This window comes from Cervus elaphus, chromosome 22, assembly GCF_910594005.1.
Source record: "Cervus elaphus chromosome 22, mCerEla1.1, whole genome shotgun sequence".
NCBI lineage: Eukaryota > Metazoa > Chordata > Mammalia > Artiodactyla > Cervidae > Cervus > Cervus elaphus.
Genome location: NC_057836.1, coordinates 51,884,042 through 51,898,931, shown reverse-complemented (window position 1 = coordinate 51,898,931; position 14,890 = coordinate 51,884,042). Strand labels below are relative to the sequence as shown.

The window sequence follows — 14,890 nt, the reverse complement described above, 5'->3', positions numbered from 1 at the left end:
CTTAGGATGCAGTAGCAAACTCTGTAATGACCAGGTTCCACTGTAAGAAAAACCACTGGCCAAACCTGAGTCAGTGGTATAGTTTGGACTCCTGTGGTCAAATGTAACATTTCTCAGCTGAAACTGGACTTTTATCTTTTTTTTTTTCTTGACTTTTATTTTTGAACTTTTATCTTGATTAAAGATGTTGACACTCAAGCAGTAACTAAGTCCCTGATGACAATATGCTAATTACGTGGGATCCCTTTTGGAGAGGGAGGGGTAGTAAAAATCAGGCATTTTTATTCATGAATTTGCCATTTGTTTTCCATCTTCTAAGATGTAATGAAAACATCTTAAGGATCTGCTTAAAGGGAGAGATTAGTTCTCTTTTGCTTTGTGTTTTCTCATTAAAATAACATGAGCAAATTGTACATAGCTTGTAAAATTTAGAAAGGAATAAAGAGGAAAAAGTAGTGACTTGTATTCTATCACACATAGAAAACTATAAATACTTTGACTTATTTCCTTGTTCCTTTTTTCCCCCATATTGCTTGTAAATAGTTGAGCCCATATTATATGCATAACATTGCCTGTTTTTTTAACTAGTGATTAAATGAACAATAATTTCAATTTACTCAATACTGCCAACTTTAGGTACTAGAGAAGTAGTTGGCCTGTATAATCTGATTTAATTCTTAAAACAAATCTTTAAGTTTTGTTAAGTCTTTAAGTCCCATCCTGCCTGTGAGAAATACAATTTAAAGATTATCTCTTGCTTGTCTCTTTGGGGTCAGTAAACAGAACACACTCAAGTTCACGGCTACCTGTCACCACAGTCTGCTCTCTCTCCACTCAGTCCCACTGCCTGCAGCAGAATTTGTCTTAAAAAAACAAAAAAGGAGTTTCCAGTGTGTTTCTAATTTTTCTTTTTTTCTACAAGTATTTTTTATTTGTTCCCATGGATTTATTAATTGTAATTGTTGTACAATATTATATGTTACAGGTATACAATACAATGATTACAATTTTTAAAGTTTACACTCCACTTATAAAATACTGTCTATATTGCCTGTGTTGTACAGGATATCCTTGTAGCTTATTTCCTAGCAGATAGTTTGTACCTCTTAATCTCCTACCTCAATATTTGCCCCTCTCCCTTCCCTCTCTGCCACAGGTAACCACTAGTTCATTCTCTATATCTATTCTCTATATCTCTATATAAGGTTGCTTATACTAACTAGTCGTTATATTTTTAGACCCCATATATAAGCAACATCATACAATATTTGTCTTTCTCTGATTTATTTCACTTAGCATAATACTGTCCAAGTTCATCCATGTTGTTGCAAATGGCAAAATTTCATTCTCTTTTTATGACTGAGTCATATTCCATTATGTATACCACATCTTCTTTATCCATTCATTGGTTGATGGAATCTTGGGTTGCTTTAATATCTTATCTTGGCAATTGTAAATAATGCTGATATGAATATTGGGGTGCATATCTCTTTTCAAATATATACTCGGGAATGGAATTGTTGGATCATTTGGTAGTTCCCTGGTGGCTCAGATAGTAAAGAATCTACCTGCAATGTGGGAGACCCGAGTTCGATATCTGGGTCAGGAAGATCCCCTGGAGAAGGAAATGGCAACCCACTCCAGTATTCTTGCCTGGAGAATCCCATGGACGGAGGAGGCTGGCAGTTTACAGTCCATGGGGTCGCAAAGAGCCGGACACAACAGAGCTACTTCAGTGTGGTAGTTTTAATTTTAGTTTTTTGAGGAACCTCCAAAATGTTTTCCACAGTGGCTATACCAATTTACACCAGCAGTATACAAAGGTTCCCTTTTCTCCACATCCTTCCAGCATTTGTTGGCTGTGTTCTTTTTGATGATGGTCATAGTGGTGGGTGTGAGGTGACATGTCATTGTGATTTTGACATGCATTTTCCTGATAATTAGTGGTGTTGAGCATTCTAATTTTTCTTCTGTTTGGTAGGTCCCTTCAGCCCTCCCAGTCAATGTCTGGATCACGCTCCTTACCCTGGGAAGCTCAAGGTTGGGGTTTAGGGTACATCTGTTAACCATTCTGCTCTGTTTCACCTTAATATGTTGGCACTTTGTGTTCTAAGAGCTGGCCACATCAGAATGAAGCAATTAACCCAGACATCCAGATGTCGTGAACTTTCTTTTAAGCACCAAATAGGGTCATGGTCACATCCAGTTCACAGAATCATCCTGATAAAATTGATTTTTTTATTTGCTTTTCTCTTTCTAATCCACAGAAACTCATGTGATCTTAAGTTAATTAGACACACAGTAGACAAGAAAAGGCTTTGTCTAAGATGCAGTAGTGAAAGTGAGCATATCCAGTCTAGTGAATAACAGACCACAGCCCAGAGAGCAAAAGAACCCAGGGCCAGCTACCAGAAGTTTGAGGTTTGAACCTATTCCCCTCATCACTAAGTTGGGCAAATTATTTGCTGCTTCTCCAACAGTCTCCTTAGCTATCAAATGAGGGTAGAGACTCCTACCTTACAAAACTCTAGGAGGGATTTTAAAACATCAGTATAGGCAAAAGTACTTAGCAGAGTCTGTAACACAAAGAAAGCTTTGTGTAAACATTTTATGAATGAATGAATGAGAGAATCAGAGTCAAACAGACCTCTGATCATGAAAGGCAGATAAAATGACTCCCTTTCTCTGAGCTCGTTTTAAACAGCGGGTCATTCATAAAACAGCCAACAGGATTAAAATCTCTGGTGGGTTTCATGCATCACACTGGCTATACCAAAATTGTGGCAATACTTGCACCTACAATCAAAGGAGTCACAGATTTCCTTGAATATTCAGGCCTTTCCTTGTGATAGGTCTCAAGGCCAGAGAAGCAAAAAGTGGAAACCAAGGCCAGAACATTTTTCTGCTGTTCTCTCGTTGGGGCAGAAGGGCCCTCGCGTTTATCTTCATCTTCCAAACATACCAAACATCTCAAAAGACTTCCTTCCTTTGGCTCAGGAAAGAGATAAATGCTCTACTTGGCTGTGTATTTCACCTCTCCCATTTTGCAGTGATGACAAGTGAGATCTTGATTATTGCTTTACATTGCTGAAAGGATAAGGCCATTTCAGAGCCACTGACATATGTCCATACTTCTTTTTGAGGAAGTACAAGCCCTGGCACAGGCTTCTTTCCAAGGCAAGGGCAGAATCCACTTCCTTCTCAGTGCCGTTGACAAAGACATTCACAGTCGACACCTCTGGGTTACTTTTAAAATTATCTTCATATTGCCTTATTCAAAATTAGACAATTCGATGATCAACTCTGAAAACTCAGAAAACACAGAAAAGCACAAAGAAAAAACTGACTCATCTTCTAAAATTAGGAATAAGGCAGGAATTCTCCCCTGGGGGGAAAAATGTGTCATCCCGATGTCAGGAAGATGTTTCTACTCAGGTTTACCTTGCTTCTCCCTCATTAAAACGTGTACAGCCTTATCAACACTGTGTATGGCAGTCTCTTCTCATAAGCACAAAAACATTTTTAACCTTGAAACTTAATCTCACTTGAACAACGAATATTCTATTTCAGAGGAAATGGATGTTTCAATTTGAACATCCCAGTTCTTTTTTATCCTACTGTGAACTTTAGCAGATTTGTGCAAAATCTCAAGAGCTTCAGAAAAACAATGTGGGTGGAGGGTTACACAGAAACTCAATTGTTTCAATCTGATTATTTCATATAGAAATGGCCTTGATGCTTTGTGAAGTCAATGTCATCAAATTAGGCACATTTTTTTTTTTTTTGCATCGTGTCACTGCATCTTCAGACTTCTTATCCTTTCCTCTTGTATGTTTCCTGCCATTCACTGCCTGGGTTGCAAATAATGGACTACGTGAAAACACTCTGTGAGGCATGTCCTTCTTGGCTTTGAGTGACAAATTCACACTTAGTTCACACGAGGAAGCTAGTTTCATATCAGTTTCCCAGGCAGACAATTCCAGCTAGAATTGTCAATGGAATATTCGCCATTTTTACAAACCAGGATATAGTCTCTGTCTAGCACTGTGCAGCAGACTTTGAAACAAAGACAGTGTCACAAGTGGCCACCTCTGGAGTTCCTTGGGAGATAAAGTTACAGGGAGGTCCCTGGCCTCTTGTTGGCCAGGAAGTTCGTTATCTGCCTTTGAAAGAACAGAACGTCTGATGATTTGCTGACAGCTTGTCTGGGTAAGCCTCCTGCGTGAGCAAAGTCACGATGTGAGACCCTCAGAGCAGTGGTGACCAAAGGGAAATGTGATAATGACCAAAAATAGCTTTATCAGCTGCCTGAGCCCTCCCCCAGGTTTCAGAAACATGCCTTGAGAACAAATTCTAGAAGAGCTTGTTCAAGGGTGGATGCTGAGAATGTCAATTCTCACCAACTTTTTTTCCTAACGAGGGCCTGTGTTGTTGGTTCAGTTGCTCAGTTGTGTCCAACTCTTTGAAACCCCATGGACTGCAGCACGCCGGGCTGCCCTGTCCTTCACCATCTCTGGAGCTTGCTCAAACTCAGGTCCATTGAGTCAGTGATGCCATCCAACCGTCTCATCCTCTGTCGTCCCGTTTTCCTCCTGCCTTCGATCTATCCCAGCATCATTTAGGATTGCCTGGTTTGATCTCCAGTCAATCTCCTTGCAGTCCAAGGGACTCTCAAGAGTCTTCTCCAACACCACAGAAGGGGCCTGGGGTGATAGAAAATGATTTGAGAAGCAAGAAAGAAATGTACACTTTTAAATTTTTGATTTTAAAACCTAACAAGGTGTTTTCACAAATTGCTAAAATGTTCGACATAGGACGACAGATGAGGATTCTCCATACTCTCACACTCCTGCTAGCTTTTTCCCAGAGTTCCTTCCAGGGTTGGCCAACTTAGAGAATTCAGGCATTTCTTGAGCTTTGCTGTATGCTGCTCATGGTCTCCTACATGATAAGCCCAGTCTCTACCCACAAGGAGCTCACAGATTGAGGGGTAGGGATGCAAAAACAGATGGGGGAAAACAGACACATCTGAGAGTCCAGGTGAAAACCCTGGGACTTTGAGGCATTTTGCAGCTTGCCCAAGGAAAGCCAGCTAGTAACTGCAGAACAGAACGGGAAACAAGGGCCGTGTTCTGCAGAGCCCCAGCTACAACCCGTTCCTATCTCCTTACCCAAATACTTGGTTGTCTTGCCAAGTCCACTGCTGGGAAAGCAGCCTGTCCCCCACGAGCCTGCTCCTGGCAAACTTGCTTCCCCTGTTAGCTGGGAGCCTGTCACCTGCCTGGAGCTGATTCCTTGACACTGAGACCCCCCTAGTTCCAACCTGGCACTAAGAGGCAGTGTGGCTTTACAAAGGTTATAAGCGCTGAAGTTAAATTGCCTTTACCACATTCTCCTTCTGGGACCTTGCTAGTTACGTACCCTCCCTGCCCAGTTGCCAGTTTTATCAAATAACACTAGAGGATACCCAGTTAAGTCAATTACAGATAAACAACAAATAGGCATACAGTGTTTGGGACATGCTTATTCTAAAAAACTATTCATTGTTTATCTGCAGTTGAAATTTACCTGGCATCCTATGTTTTATGTGGTAAATGAATCCTTTGGCCTCAGTTTTCTCATCCGTAAAATGGAAATGGTAGTGGTAATATGCGTGGGTGCTAAGGTGCTTCAGTCATGTCTGACTCTTTGCAGCCCTATGGACGGTAGCCCACCGGGCTTCTCTGTCCATGAGATTACCCAGGCAGGATTACTGGAATGGGTTGCCATTCCCTTCTCCAGGGGATCTTCCAGATCCAGGGATTGAACTCTCATGTCTCTTGCATTGGTAGGCTGGTTCTTTACCACTAGTGCCACCTAGGAAGCCCTGGTGGTATTATGCCTACCTCCAAAGGCGGTGCTGAGGACTAAGGGGGCTGGTACATATAAAGTACCTAGGATGTGCCTGGCGGATAGTAGGCATTCAGAATATGCTACTTACCAGTTCTGTTTCTGTGGTTCTCAGATCACTGGCTGGCCTCCTTAGTTCAGGAGGCGTGTCTTGGTTTAGTTTTATATTCTAAGCTACTGATCTTGTATACTCTGGCCTGGTGTTAAGGACTCAAAATCTTGAGTCGGGCCTGATTGCAATGGCAACTCCAACACTTACCAGACCTGTGATCTTGGGCACGTTACTTACCTCTCTGAGCCTCAGTTTGGTTATCTGTAACCTGGAAAGGAAGACAAGGATGAGAGCTTCCTGTACAGTTGTTGTGAGAATGAGGCCACACATGCAAACTGCTGAGCAATGATATGTATTCAACAAGTTCTCTCCATCTGTTGTCGAACTGATAACTACTCCCCACTTAGGACATTTCTGTGCATCTCACTTTTTATATTGCTTGTGATCCCTTGGGTTTATTATTTTTCTTCCCACCAGTGTCTGCCTTTCTGTGGACCCCATGGGTCACCCTGATGCCTCAGGTCAAAGCAAAGTCCTGCCCTTCAGAAGTGTGGGGACAGTAGTGGGTTGGTCTGCTGAAGTTGCTGTAACAGAATACCATGACAACAGACATTTATTTCTCATAGTTCTAGGGGCTGGGAAGTCGAAGTTCACCATGCCAGCAGTTTTTGGTTCCCAGGGAGGGTCTTCTTTCTGGCCTGCAGATGGCTGCCTTCTCTCTGTGGCCTCACATGGCAGAGAGAGAGCTCTGATCCCTCTTTCTGTTATAAGGGCTCTAGACTCATCACGGGGTCCCAACCCTCATGATCTCATTTAAACTTAATGATGTCCCAAAGGCCTGCCCTCCTAGTCAGGGTGTTAGCATATGAATTGGGGAGCACAGATATCCAGTGCATAACAGTAAGCATTCACTTTGCCCTTTATCCTGCTGGGTCACAAGTCACCAGCCAGAATGAGGAACGCGCTGCAGAGAAAGCCTCACATCCCCTGCAGAATATGTGATGCTTAGGCTCAGGAAGACTCCCGGAGACAGCCAATTCCAGCCGGCAGTCGCCCCCACCCTTAGCCCCGCCATAGGCAGACACTCAGTGGGCCCTGAATGAATCAGGCTGCTCATTTCAGAGAAGGAGGCATCAGGGCACCTCTTGAGAAATCAGCCTGAAGCACCAAGGTTGCCTTATCAGCCCCTCCCTGCACGCAGGGCCTTTTCTGTCCTCACTAAGTCTTCACTTTCTGGTGAGGACATGGAGGAAACATTACCAGCTTTGAAGATAATTGAGGGCACTTAGTGAAGGTTTAACTAATTCTTTAAATGAATGACTCATAAAATATTTAAGCCACTTAAAGTAATTATAAGCAATTCATTCAGAGAAGCACAATCACAAGGCTTTAGTCAGACCAGGCCCGTGTGAATCATTATCTCTGAGCCCAGCGGCCTGATGACCTATCTATGAATTCCTCAGTATCTTCATAGATAAAATGGTGAATATAACCACTCCATAGGGTGAAGAGTAATAATTCACGGTTGTGGAGATTAAATACACTGATGCAGTATATGTACAGTGCTTAGCATTCCACCCGAGTCTCGATTGCTAACAACAACTATGATAATAAAACAGGCCAATACAGAAAGGATAAACAAGTCATATTGGTCTTTCTAAGCCCAACATCTGGCCCAGTGGTTTGCTGAATAGTTTTTTGGACCTGAAGAAATACCCCCTGAACATGGATATTTTTACAACTACACTGAAGTATTCAAACGAAAAAAATTGGAGGTTGAAGGTAGGAAATTGTTTACCATGTGTTTGAAAACAGCCCTTTCTGACTCTAGTGTCTTAATTTGTTTTCCTTTCCAGTGAGTATAAATTATGGAAGTAGACACCCTGAGGTCTACGTGGAAGTAAAGTTTAATTATTTATAGGGACATTGACTACTTTTTCCAAATCTGTCATTGAAGAACATGATCTGCTAATAGATTTTTCATTTATGCTTAAGTCATAATTTACATACAGTAGAATTCTCCTTTTTTGGTGTAAAGTTATACACACTTTGATGAACCTAAACAGTTGTGTAACAAGGACCACAATCAAGATAGAGAACAGCTAGGTCATTCCCCAAAATACTCTTCGTGGTCAAGTTCTCCCTCAACTCACAAGCCCTGGCAAATACTGATCTGTTTCCTCTGCCTGTCACTGTGCCTTTGTGTCCTGCAGTATGTACCTGTGTGAGTCTGGTTTCTCTTGCTTAGCATATGCGTTTGAGATTCATCCATGTTGCCAGATCAGCAGTTCATTCTTTTCTAATGTTTCATAGTCCACCATCATCTACCCAGTTCATCTGTTCACCAGCTGAAAGACGTTTGGGTTTCCAGTTTGGTGCAACTACGAATAAAGCTGCTATGAACATTTGTGTACAGGTTTTAATGTGAACATTAGTGTTCATTTCACTTGAAAGTAAATACTTAGAAGTGGGAGTCCTGGATTGTATATTGAATGTATTTTAACTTTATAAGAACTGCCAAACTCTTCCAAAGTGTCTGCATCATTTTTTCATTCCTGCCGACAACGTGTGAAAGTTCAAATTGTTTGGTATCCTTAATAGCACTTGGTATAATCAGATTTTTTTTTTTAATCTCAGCCATTCTGATCAGAGGCATTTTATGGCAACTTGTTTTAATTTCCGTGGTTCGTGTGCTTATTTGCTATTAATGTATCATTCAGGTTGTTTTCTTACTATTGAGTTTTGAGAGTCCTTTAACTATTTGAGATATGTCTTTTATTTGGTATATGATTTATAAGTGTTTTCTCAAAGTCTGTGGCTTGCTTGTCTTTTCACCCTCTGAACAGTACCTTTTGAGGAGCAAGCGTTCTTAGTTTTGGTGATGCCAAATATTTCAATTTTTCTTTCATAAAAATTGCTTTTTGTATCATATCTAGAAATCTTTGCCTAATCTAATATCACAAAGATTTTCTTCTGTATTTCCTCCTAGAAAGTGTGTAGTTTTAGGCATTACTTTTAGGTCTATCATCCATTACAAGTTAACTTTAGCATGTGACTTGTAGTATGAATCACAGTTCATTTCTTTTTATACAAATATCTGATAATTCCAGCATCATTTCTTGAAAAAGCTATGCTCGGTCCATTGAATTGCCTTTGGGCCCTTGTATAAAATAAATTAATCATCAATATGTGGATCTGTTTCTGGACTCTGTTCTGCTCCATTGATGTATGTGTTTATGCCTTCACCTTACCACACTATCATGATTACTGTAGCTTTATAGTAAGTCTTGAAATTAAGTAGTGTAAATCTTCCAATTTGGTCATTTTCAAAATTAGCTTGGTTACTCTAGTTCTTTTACTTTTCCATATAAATTCTAGAATCAGTTTATCAATTTCTACCCAAAAAATCCTGTTAGGATTTTAACTAAAATTTCAATGAATCTATAGGTCAGTTTAGGGACAACCTAAAATATTGACTCTTTTAATCCATAACCACAGTATATCTGGAATTTTTAAATTATTTTTGTCAGTGTTTTATAGATTTTATCTTACAGATTTTGCACAATTCTTGTTGTATTCACACCTGAGTTTTGACTTTGGTGTGAAGTTTACTTATATACTTTTATTTCAATTATCAGCAGTTTCATGTTAGTTTATAGAAATGTAATTGATTTTTGTTTGTGTCCTTGTGTCCTGAGAACTTATAAATTCATATATTAGTTCTAATGAATTTTTGGAGATTGTTTTGAATTTTCTATGTGGAAAATCATGTTGTCTGAGAATCAAGAAAATTTTCATTTCTTTTCCAATCCGTATCCATTTTGAGTCTTTTTTTCTTACTTTACTGCACTTACCATGATGTATTATCAGAGAAGGCAATGGCAACCCACTCCAGTACTCTTGCCTGGAGAATCCCAGGGACGGGGGAGTCTGGTGGGCTGCCGTCTATGGGGTCGCACAGAGTCGGACACGACTGAAGCGACTTAGCAGCAGCAGCAGCATGATGTATTATGTTTTGTATACCATTGGATTCAGTGGGCATAATTTTGTTTAGAATTTTTTAATGTTCAATATTTGTTCTAGATTTTAAAGGATTTACATCTATGTTCATTAGGGATGTCGGTCTGTAGTTTTCTTGTGATGTATTTGTCAGGTTTGGGGATCAGAGTAATAATGCTCTTTGTATAGAATGAACTGGGAAGTGTTCTCTCTTCTTCAACTTTTAGAAGAGTTTGTTTATAATTGATATGATTTCTTCCTTAAGTGTGAGGTAATATTCACCAGTGAATCCATCGGCATGGAGTTTTCCTTGTGGGGAGGATTTTAACTTCAAATTAAATTTCTTAAATAGATACAAGCATATTCACGTTATCTATTTTCACTTGAATGATCTCTGGTGTCTGTGTGTTAGTCACTCAGTCATGTCCAACTCTTTGCGACCCCATGGACTGTAGCCCGCCAGGCTCCTCTGTCCATAGGACTTCCCAGGCAAGAACACTGGAGTGGGCTGCCATTGCCTTCTCCAGGGATTGAACCCAGGTCTCTCAAATTGCAGGCAGATTCTTTACCACCTGAGCCACCAGGGAAGATCTTTGGTAATTTGGAACAATGAATTTATTCACCTCATCTACACTGTCAAGTTTATTGGCATAAAGTTGTTCCTAGTATCTGCTTATTATCCTTTTAATGTCTCTAAGATTTGTGGCAATGTCTCCTCTCTCATTCCTGCTATGTTCTGATGAAAAATAATTTCTAAGTGAAGGCGTTAGACTGAGATCATCCTGAAGTTACAGAGTATACCTTTTGATCTTGTGTCCCCAGTGTTCATTGAAATCTAGAATATAAGCTCCATGTGCGCAGGAGAGCTGGCCTTCCACCAGCTGCCCAGGGCTGCACCTTCCTCTGAAGCAAGTCTTGGTCCACTTAAATGTCCAGACACTCACTCCTCGTTAAGGTCATTCACAGCAGACCCTGGCTGAAGCACTGTGGATCCTGCCTGGCACCCCGCCCATACACAACATAACCATCCCCATGCAAAGACCCACTGACTCATCACGTCCCAGCAGCCTAAGAAGCATAAAACCCCTGGGGGTTGTGATGGGGATGAATTAATTAGTTGATTGTAAAGTGAACAGCAAATGCTTAAGAAAGGACAGAAGGTCTGACGGGTCCTAGTACAGTCCCTGACTACATTGTGATCCACTCCTCTCCCCTACGGAACCCTAGATGATGCCTGCAGGGTCTTCAATTATTTCTTATCCCTGGCACCTCACAGATGCTTCATGTATCCTTGCAGAATGCTTGTGCAGTTTCAAATGAATATATCTGCCCTTTGATTCCCCAGAGTGCCCGGGAGGAGCAAAGTCCCCCTGCAGCGGTCGGGGCCATTGTGCTGAAGGCATGGAAGGAAATGGAAGCTGCTTATGCCAAGTAAGTTCAAAACAGTGTTCTCCTCCTTCCTGACTCTACTTTCTCTTTACCTGTTGTCCCTCTGAAACACGCACTGGGTGAAGACTCTAAGAAGCAGCAATGTTAGTGGTGGGGGAAGTGTATGCAGGGGGCAATAAAATGACACGTTACAGGCTGGGGGACCTTAGAGCGAGTCAGTTAACTACTCAGCCTGAAGTGAATCCATCTGTAAAATGAATTGAATAATAATACTGAAGCGATTATACTTGTTGAAAAACTGAGATGAGAACAATGCAGGGCTCTAGAAATTGTGTCCTTGTTACCCTTCAAAGTCACCACTATTGGCAGACTAGTCTTTGGAGCTATACTCAGACCCACAGGTGAGCACTTGGTCTGCCAATTGAGGAATTTCTTTGCTATCCCATGAAAGGGACTCTTTGCAAGATTGAAGCCTTACACTATGGGAATACAAAGAAATCATTCTGAAAGAATTGAGCTCAACTGTCTTTAGAAATGCAAAACTGAGAACGTATTCATTTCACCCTTGGGTAGATTTAGGATGTGGCTGTCAGAGCTGGTTCTCTAGTTACACCTTTGAAGCAGCTTTCTTCAGAAGAGCTCCAGACTCAGCTCCAGACTGATTCAAGGAATGAATGTACAAATTATAATACAAGAGCAAAGAAGAAAGAGAGTTTCAGGACAGGCACAGAGGGAAGATCCATTTGAGAAACAAATGCTGACCAGATAGTTAGAAATCTGTGGTCTTCGTGGGTAACACAGATTGCTTGGGACTAACACCCTCCCCCCTGGTGTCCTGCAGGAAGGATTCAGTGGAACAGCGTGTGAAATCTGTGCTGCTGACAACGTATTTGGGCCCAACTGTTCAGCAGGTATGTCTCGCTTTGGTGTCATCAAATGCATTTGTAAAGGTCCAAAGTCAGACATGGCTTATACACCTCAACACCCCAGAAATAAAGTTCCTTGGAGGGAAATGCAGAACAATTCTCCAAACCAAGGCTGCACAGACAAGACAAAGAGTTGACAACAAGTCTTTTAAAAGGCAGAATCTGAAAGGATGGACAGTATGTCTGTGGTTTTCGGCACTTGCAGGCAGCCCCTCACCAGGAATGCTTCCTGACAAACTCGGGGTCATAGGATTACCTCACTCTAGGCTCCAGGATCCAACATCCACCAGTTCTTTTCCTGCCCAGCTACTCCCTGAGATCTTTCTAGACTGTGGTCTCAGCACTGACCTTCTCCCCAGGGTCCTCTATAGCCACCACAGGTCCCAACACATTCTAACCTATCCCTTCCTTTTGGGAGTTCACAAACACCTGAAGTCATCAGAGGTTGTTGGTCCCATTTTGCAGATTATGGATTTGTCCCCGACATGGGTTTGTCCACTCGCTCATTGTTGGTTCTCCCCAGAAGTTGACCCATTCTGCAAATTGTTATGCCCGATGTCCGAATCCCCGAGCGGGAAGAGAGAAGGCTTCCAAGACAATGCAACTCGCAAAAAGGGAAGTTTATTACTGTCTCAAGCCAGGGCTTTCTGCCACAAACATCACAGTGGTGCAGGGTCAGAAAGCGCCGAGCTCAAGCTTGGTACACAAATTTATAAGATATGCAAAAGCGGTTAGTAGCTGGCTTAAGCGGATTGGTTACATGTTTGCAAAGTAATTCTATCGGTACAGACTTTCGCGGGCTTTTCAGCTCTCCCTTTGTTCTTACTGGGCGCATATTGATTGGCTGGCTCCAGGTTACCTGATGGGGGTAGGGAATCTTACCATTTCGGGGGAAGCTAAAACTTAGGTCCAGGCCGCCCGTCATGGTATTAACTCTGGCAGCCTCACATTCCCCCCTGTCTTCTTGTTCCTGTAGAGGAATCCTTCTCTTCATCCTGGGCTACCATCTGATATTGCTGCCTCAATACCATAATCTGAATGGTATTTAGACGTTCTTTAATAAATGACATTAGCCGGTTTAAAATACAAGGGCCAAATGTGAGTGTTAATAATAGCACTATAAGCGGGCCCAGGAGGGTGGAAACTAAGGTGGTCAGCCAGGGGGAGCGTTGAAACCAAGACTCAAACCATCCCTGCTGGGCCTCCCGTTCCCTCTTTCGTTGCGCCAGCCCTTCTCTTACTTTTGCCATAGATTCTCTTACCACTCCTGTATGGTCTGCATAGAAACAACATTCTTCTCCCAGAGCCGCGCAGACCCCACCCTGTTGGAGAAAAATCAAGTCCAATCCTCTCCTATTCTGCAAGACCACCTCAGACAAGGAAGTCAGAGACTTCTCTAAGTGGCTGATTGATTCTTCTATGCGAGTTATATCTTCATCTATGGCGGCTCGTAGGGAAGAAAACCCTTGGCCTTGCAGAGATAGTGAAGCTATTCCTGTCCCTGCTCCTGCCAGCCCAAGACTGAACAAGGCTGCCATGGTGATCGCACTGATTGGCTCTCTCTTTTGTCTTGGCAATTCTCGGTCCCAATGTGAGTACATAACCTCTTCAGAGTGGTATAAGATTTTTGGCATTACAGCAACCAGAACACAGAATTCTTGACTCTGGTTAAAAACCTTCACATTTAAACATGGGGTTAGCCCAGTATGTGAACAAATCCACCAGCCCCCAACCTCTGGCACAATCCAATTTTTGCCATATAAGCGTAGGTTACTAATAGTCCGGGCACAGAGGGAAGTTTTATCACGTGGCACTGTGCCCAAACAGAGTCCCTGTCCCCAAACTTCGTTCATTGTGAGGCCAACCTTGCGTTCTTCCCATCGGCATGGGGGTGGGTTCTGGCCTGAAGATAAGTGGTAAGAGACATTGAGGCCTATGGCCTCATAGAAGGGGGGGTGAAGATTATAACAAAGCCAACAGGACTGGGTTGCATTAGGGTTGGTATGGTTTAAGACCGTAAAGGCTGCATTCACTAAGGCCCATAGGGGGTCCTGAATTGCTGAGCTAATGGTAACAGCCAGAGGGCCAGGGGTTTCTGTCAGTTTGCCTCTGAGGCTCGGGGTAGAGGAGATGTTAAATGTTCCTGGCAAGCTTGGTCTGAAGGGGGTTGGCTTGGGGGTCGCCTTGTGCCCCTGTAATGCTTTGACCAGATTGGGACCTAAACTATGTACCTGCACCGGCTCAATAACCTGTTTAATGATTAAAAGCTCGCCTGGGTAGGGGCCGGGCCAATTTACGTGGAGCTGAAAACCCCAAGTCAGTCCTGAGGTCCAGCGGTTTTCTTTCTTCGCCCGTTCCTGGTTAAATCGTACTCGTACCTGAGGCCCCTGGTGTCTACGGTCCTTGAAGGTGAAGCTAACTAGATCTCTGTTTCCGACATCCCACCTCTGGGGTCCATCACAAGAGGTCACACAACTCCAGCTCCTGCAATAATAGCTTTCTATGCCACCACAGGTTTTCCAGTTATTTTTTACATAGCCCGGGCAAGCCCAAAACCCCAACCTATGGTTTTTTATCCCATCCCTATAGTACTTATCATGGAGACCGTCCTGCTTTGCGAAGAGGCTTGAGAGGT

General features: G+C 42.4%; 1 protein-coding gene across 2 annotated transcripts in view; it reads left to right on the top strand.

Annotated features, from left to right (window-relative positions):
- Window positions 1-14,890, top strand: part of STAB2 (stabilin 2) — a 174,634-nt gene that overhangs the window by 7,861 nt on the left and 151,883 nt on the right. For both annotated transcript variants that reach the window (XM_043880899.1, XM_043880898.1), the window contains exons 4-5: window positions 11,286-11,371; window positions 12,171-12,240. In XM_043880899.1, the coding sequence (XP_043736834.1) occupies window positions 11,286-11,371; window positions 12,171-12,240 (156 nt within the window). The remainder of the gene's footprint in view (window positions 1-11,285; window positions 11,372-12,170; window positions 12,241-14,890) is intronic.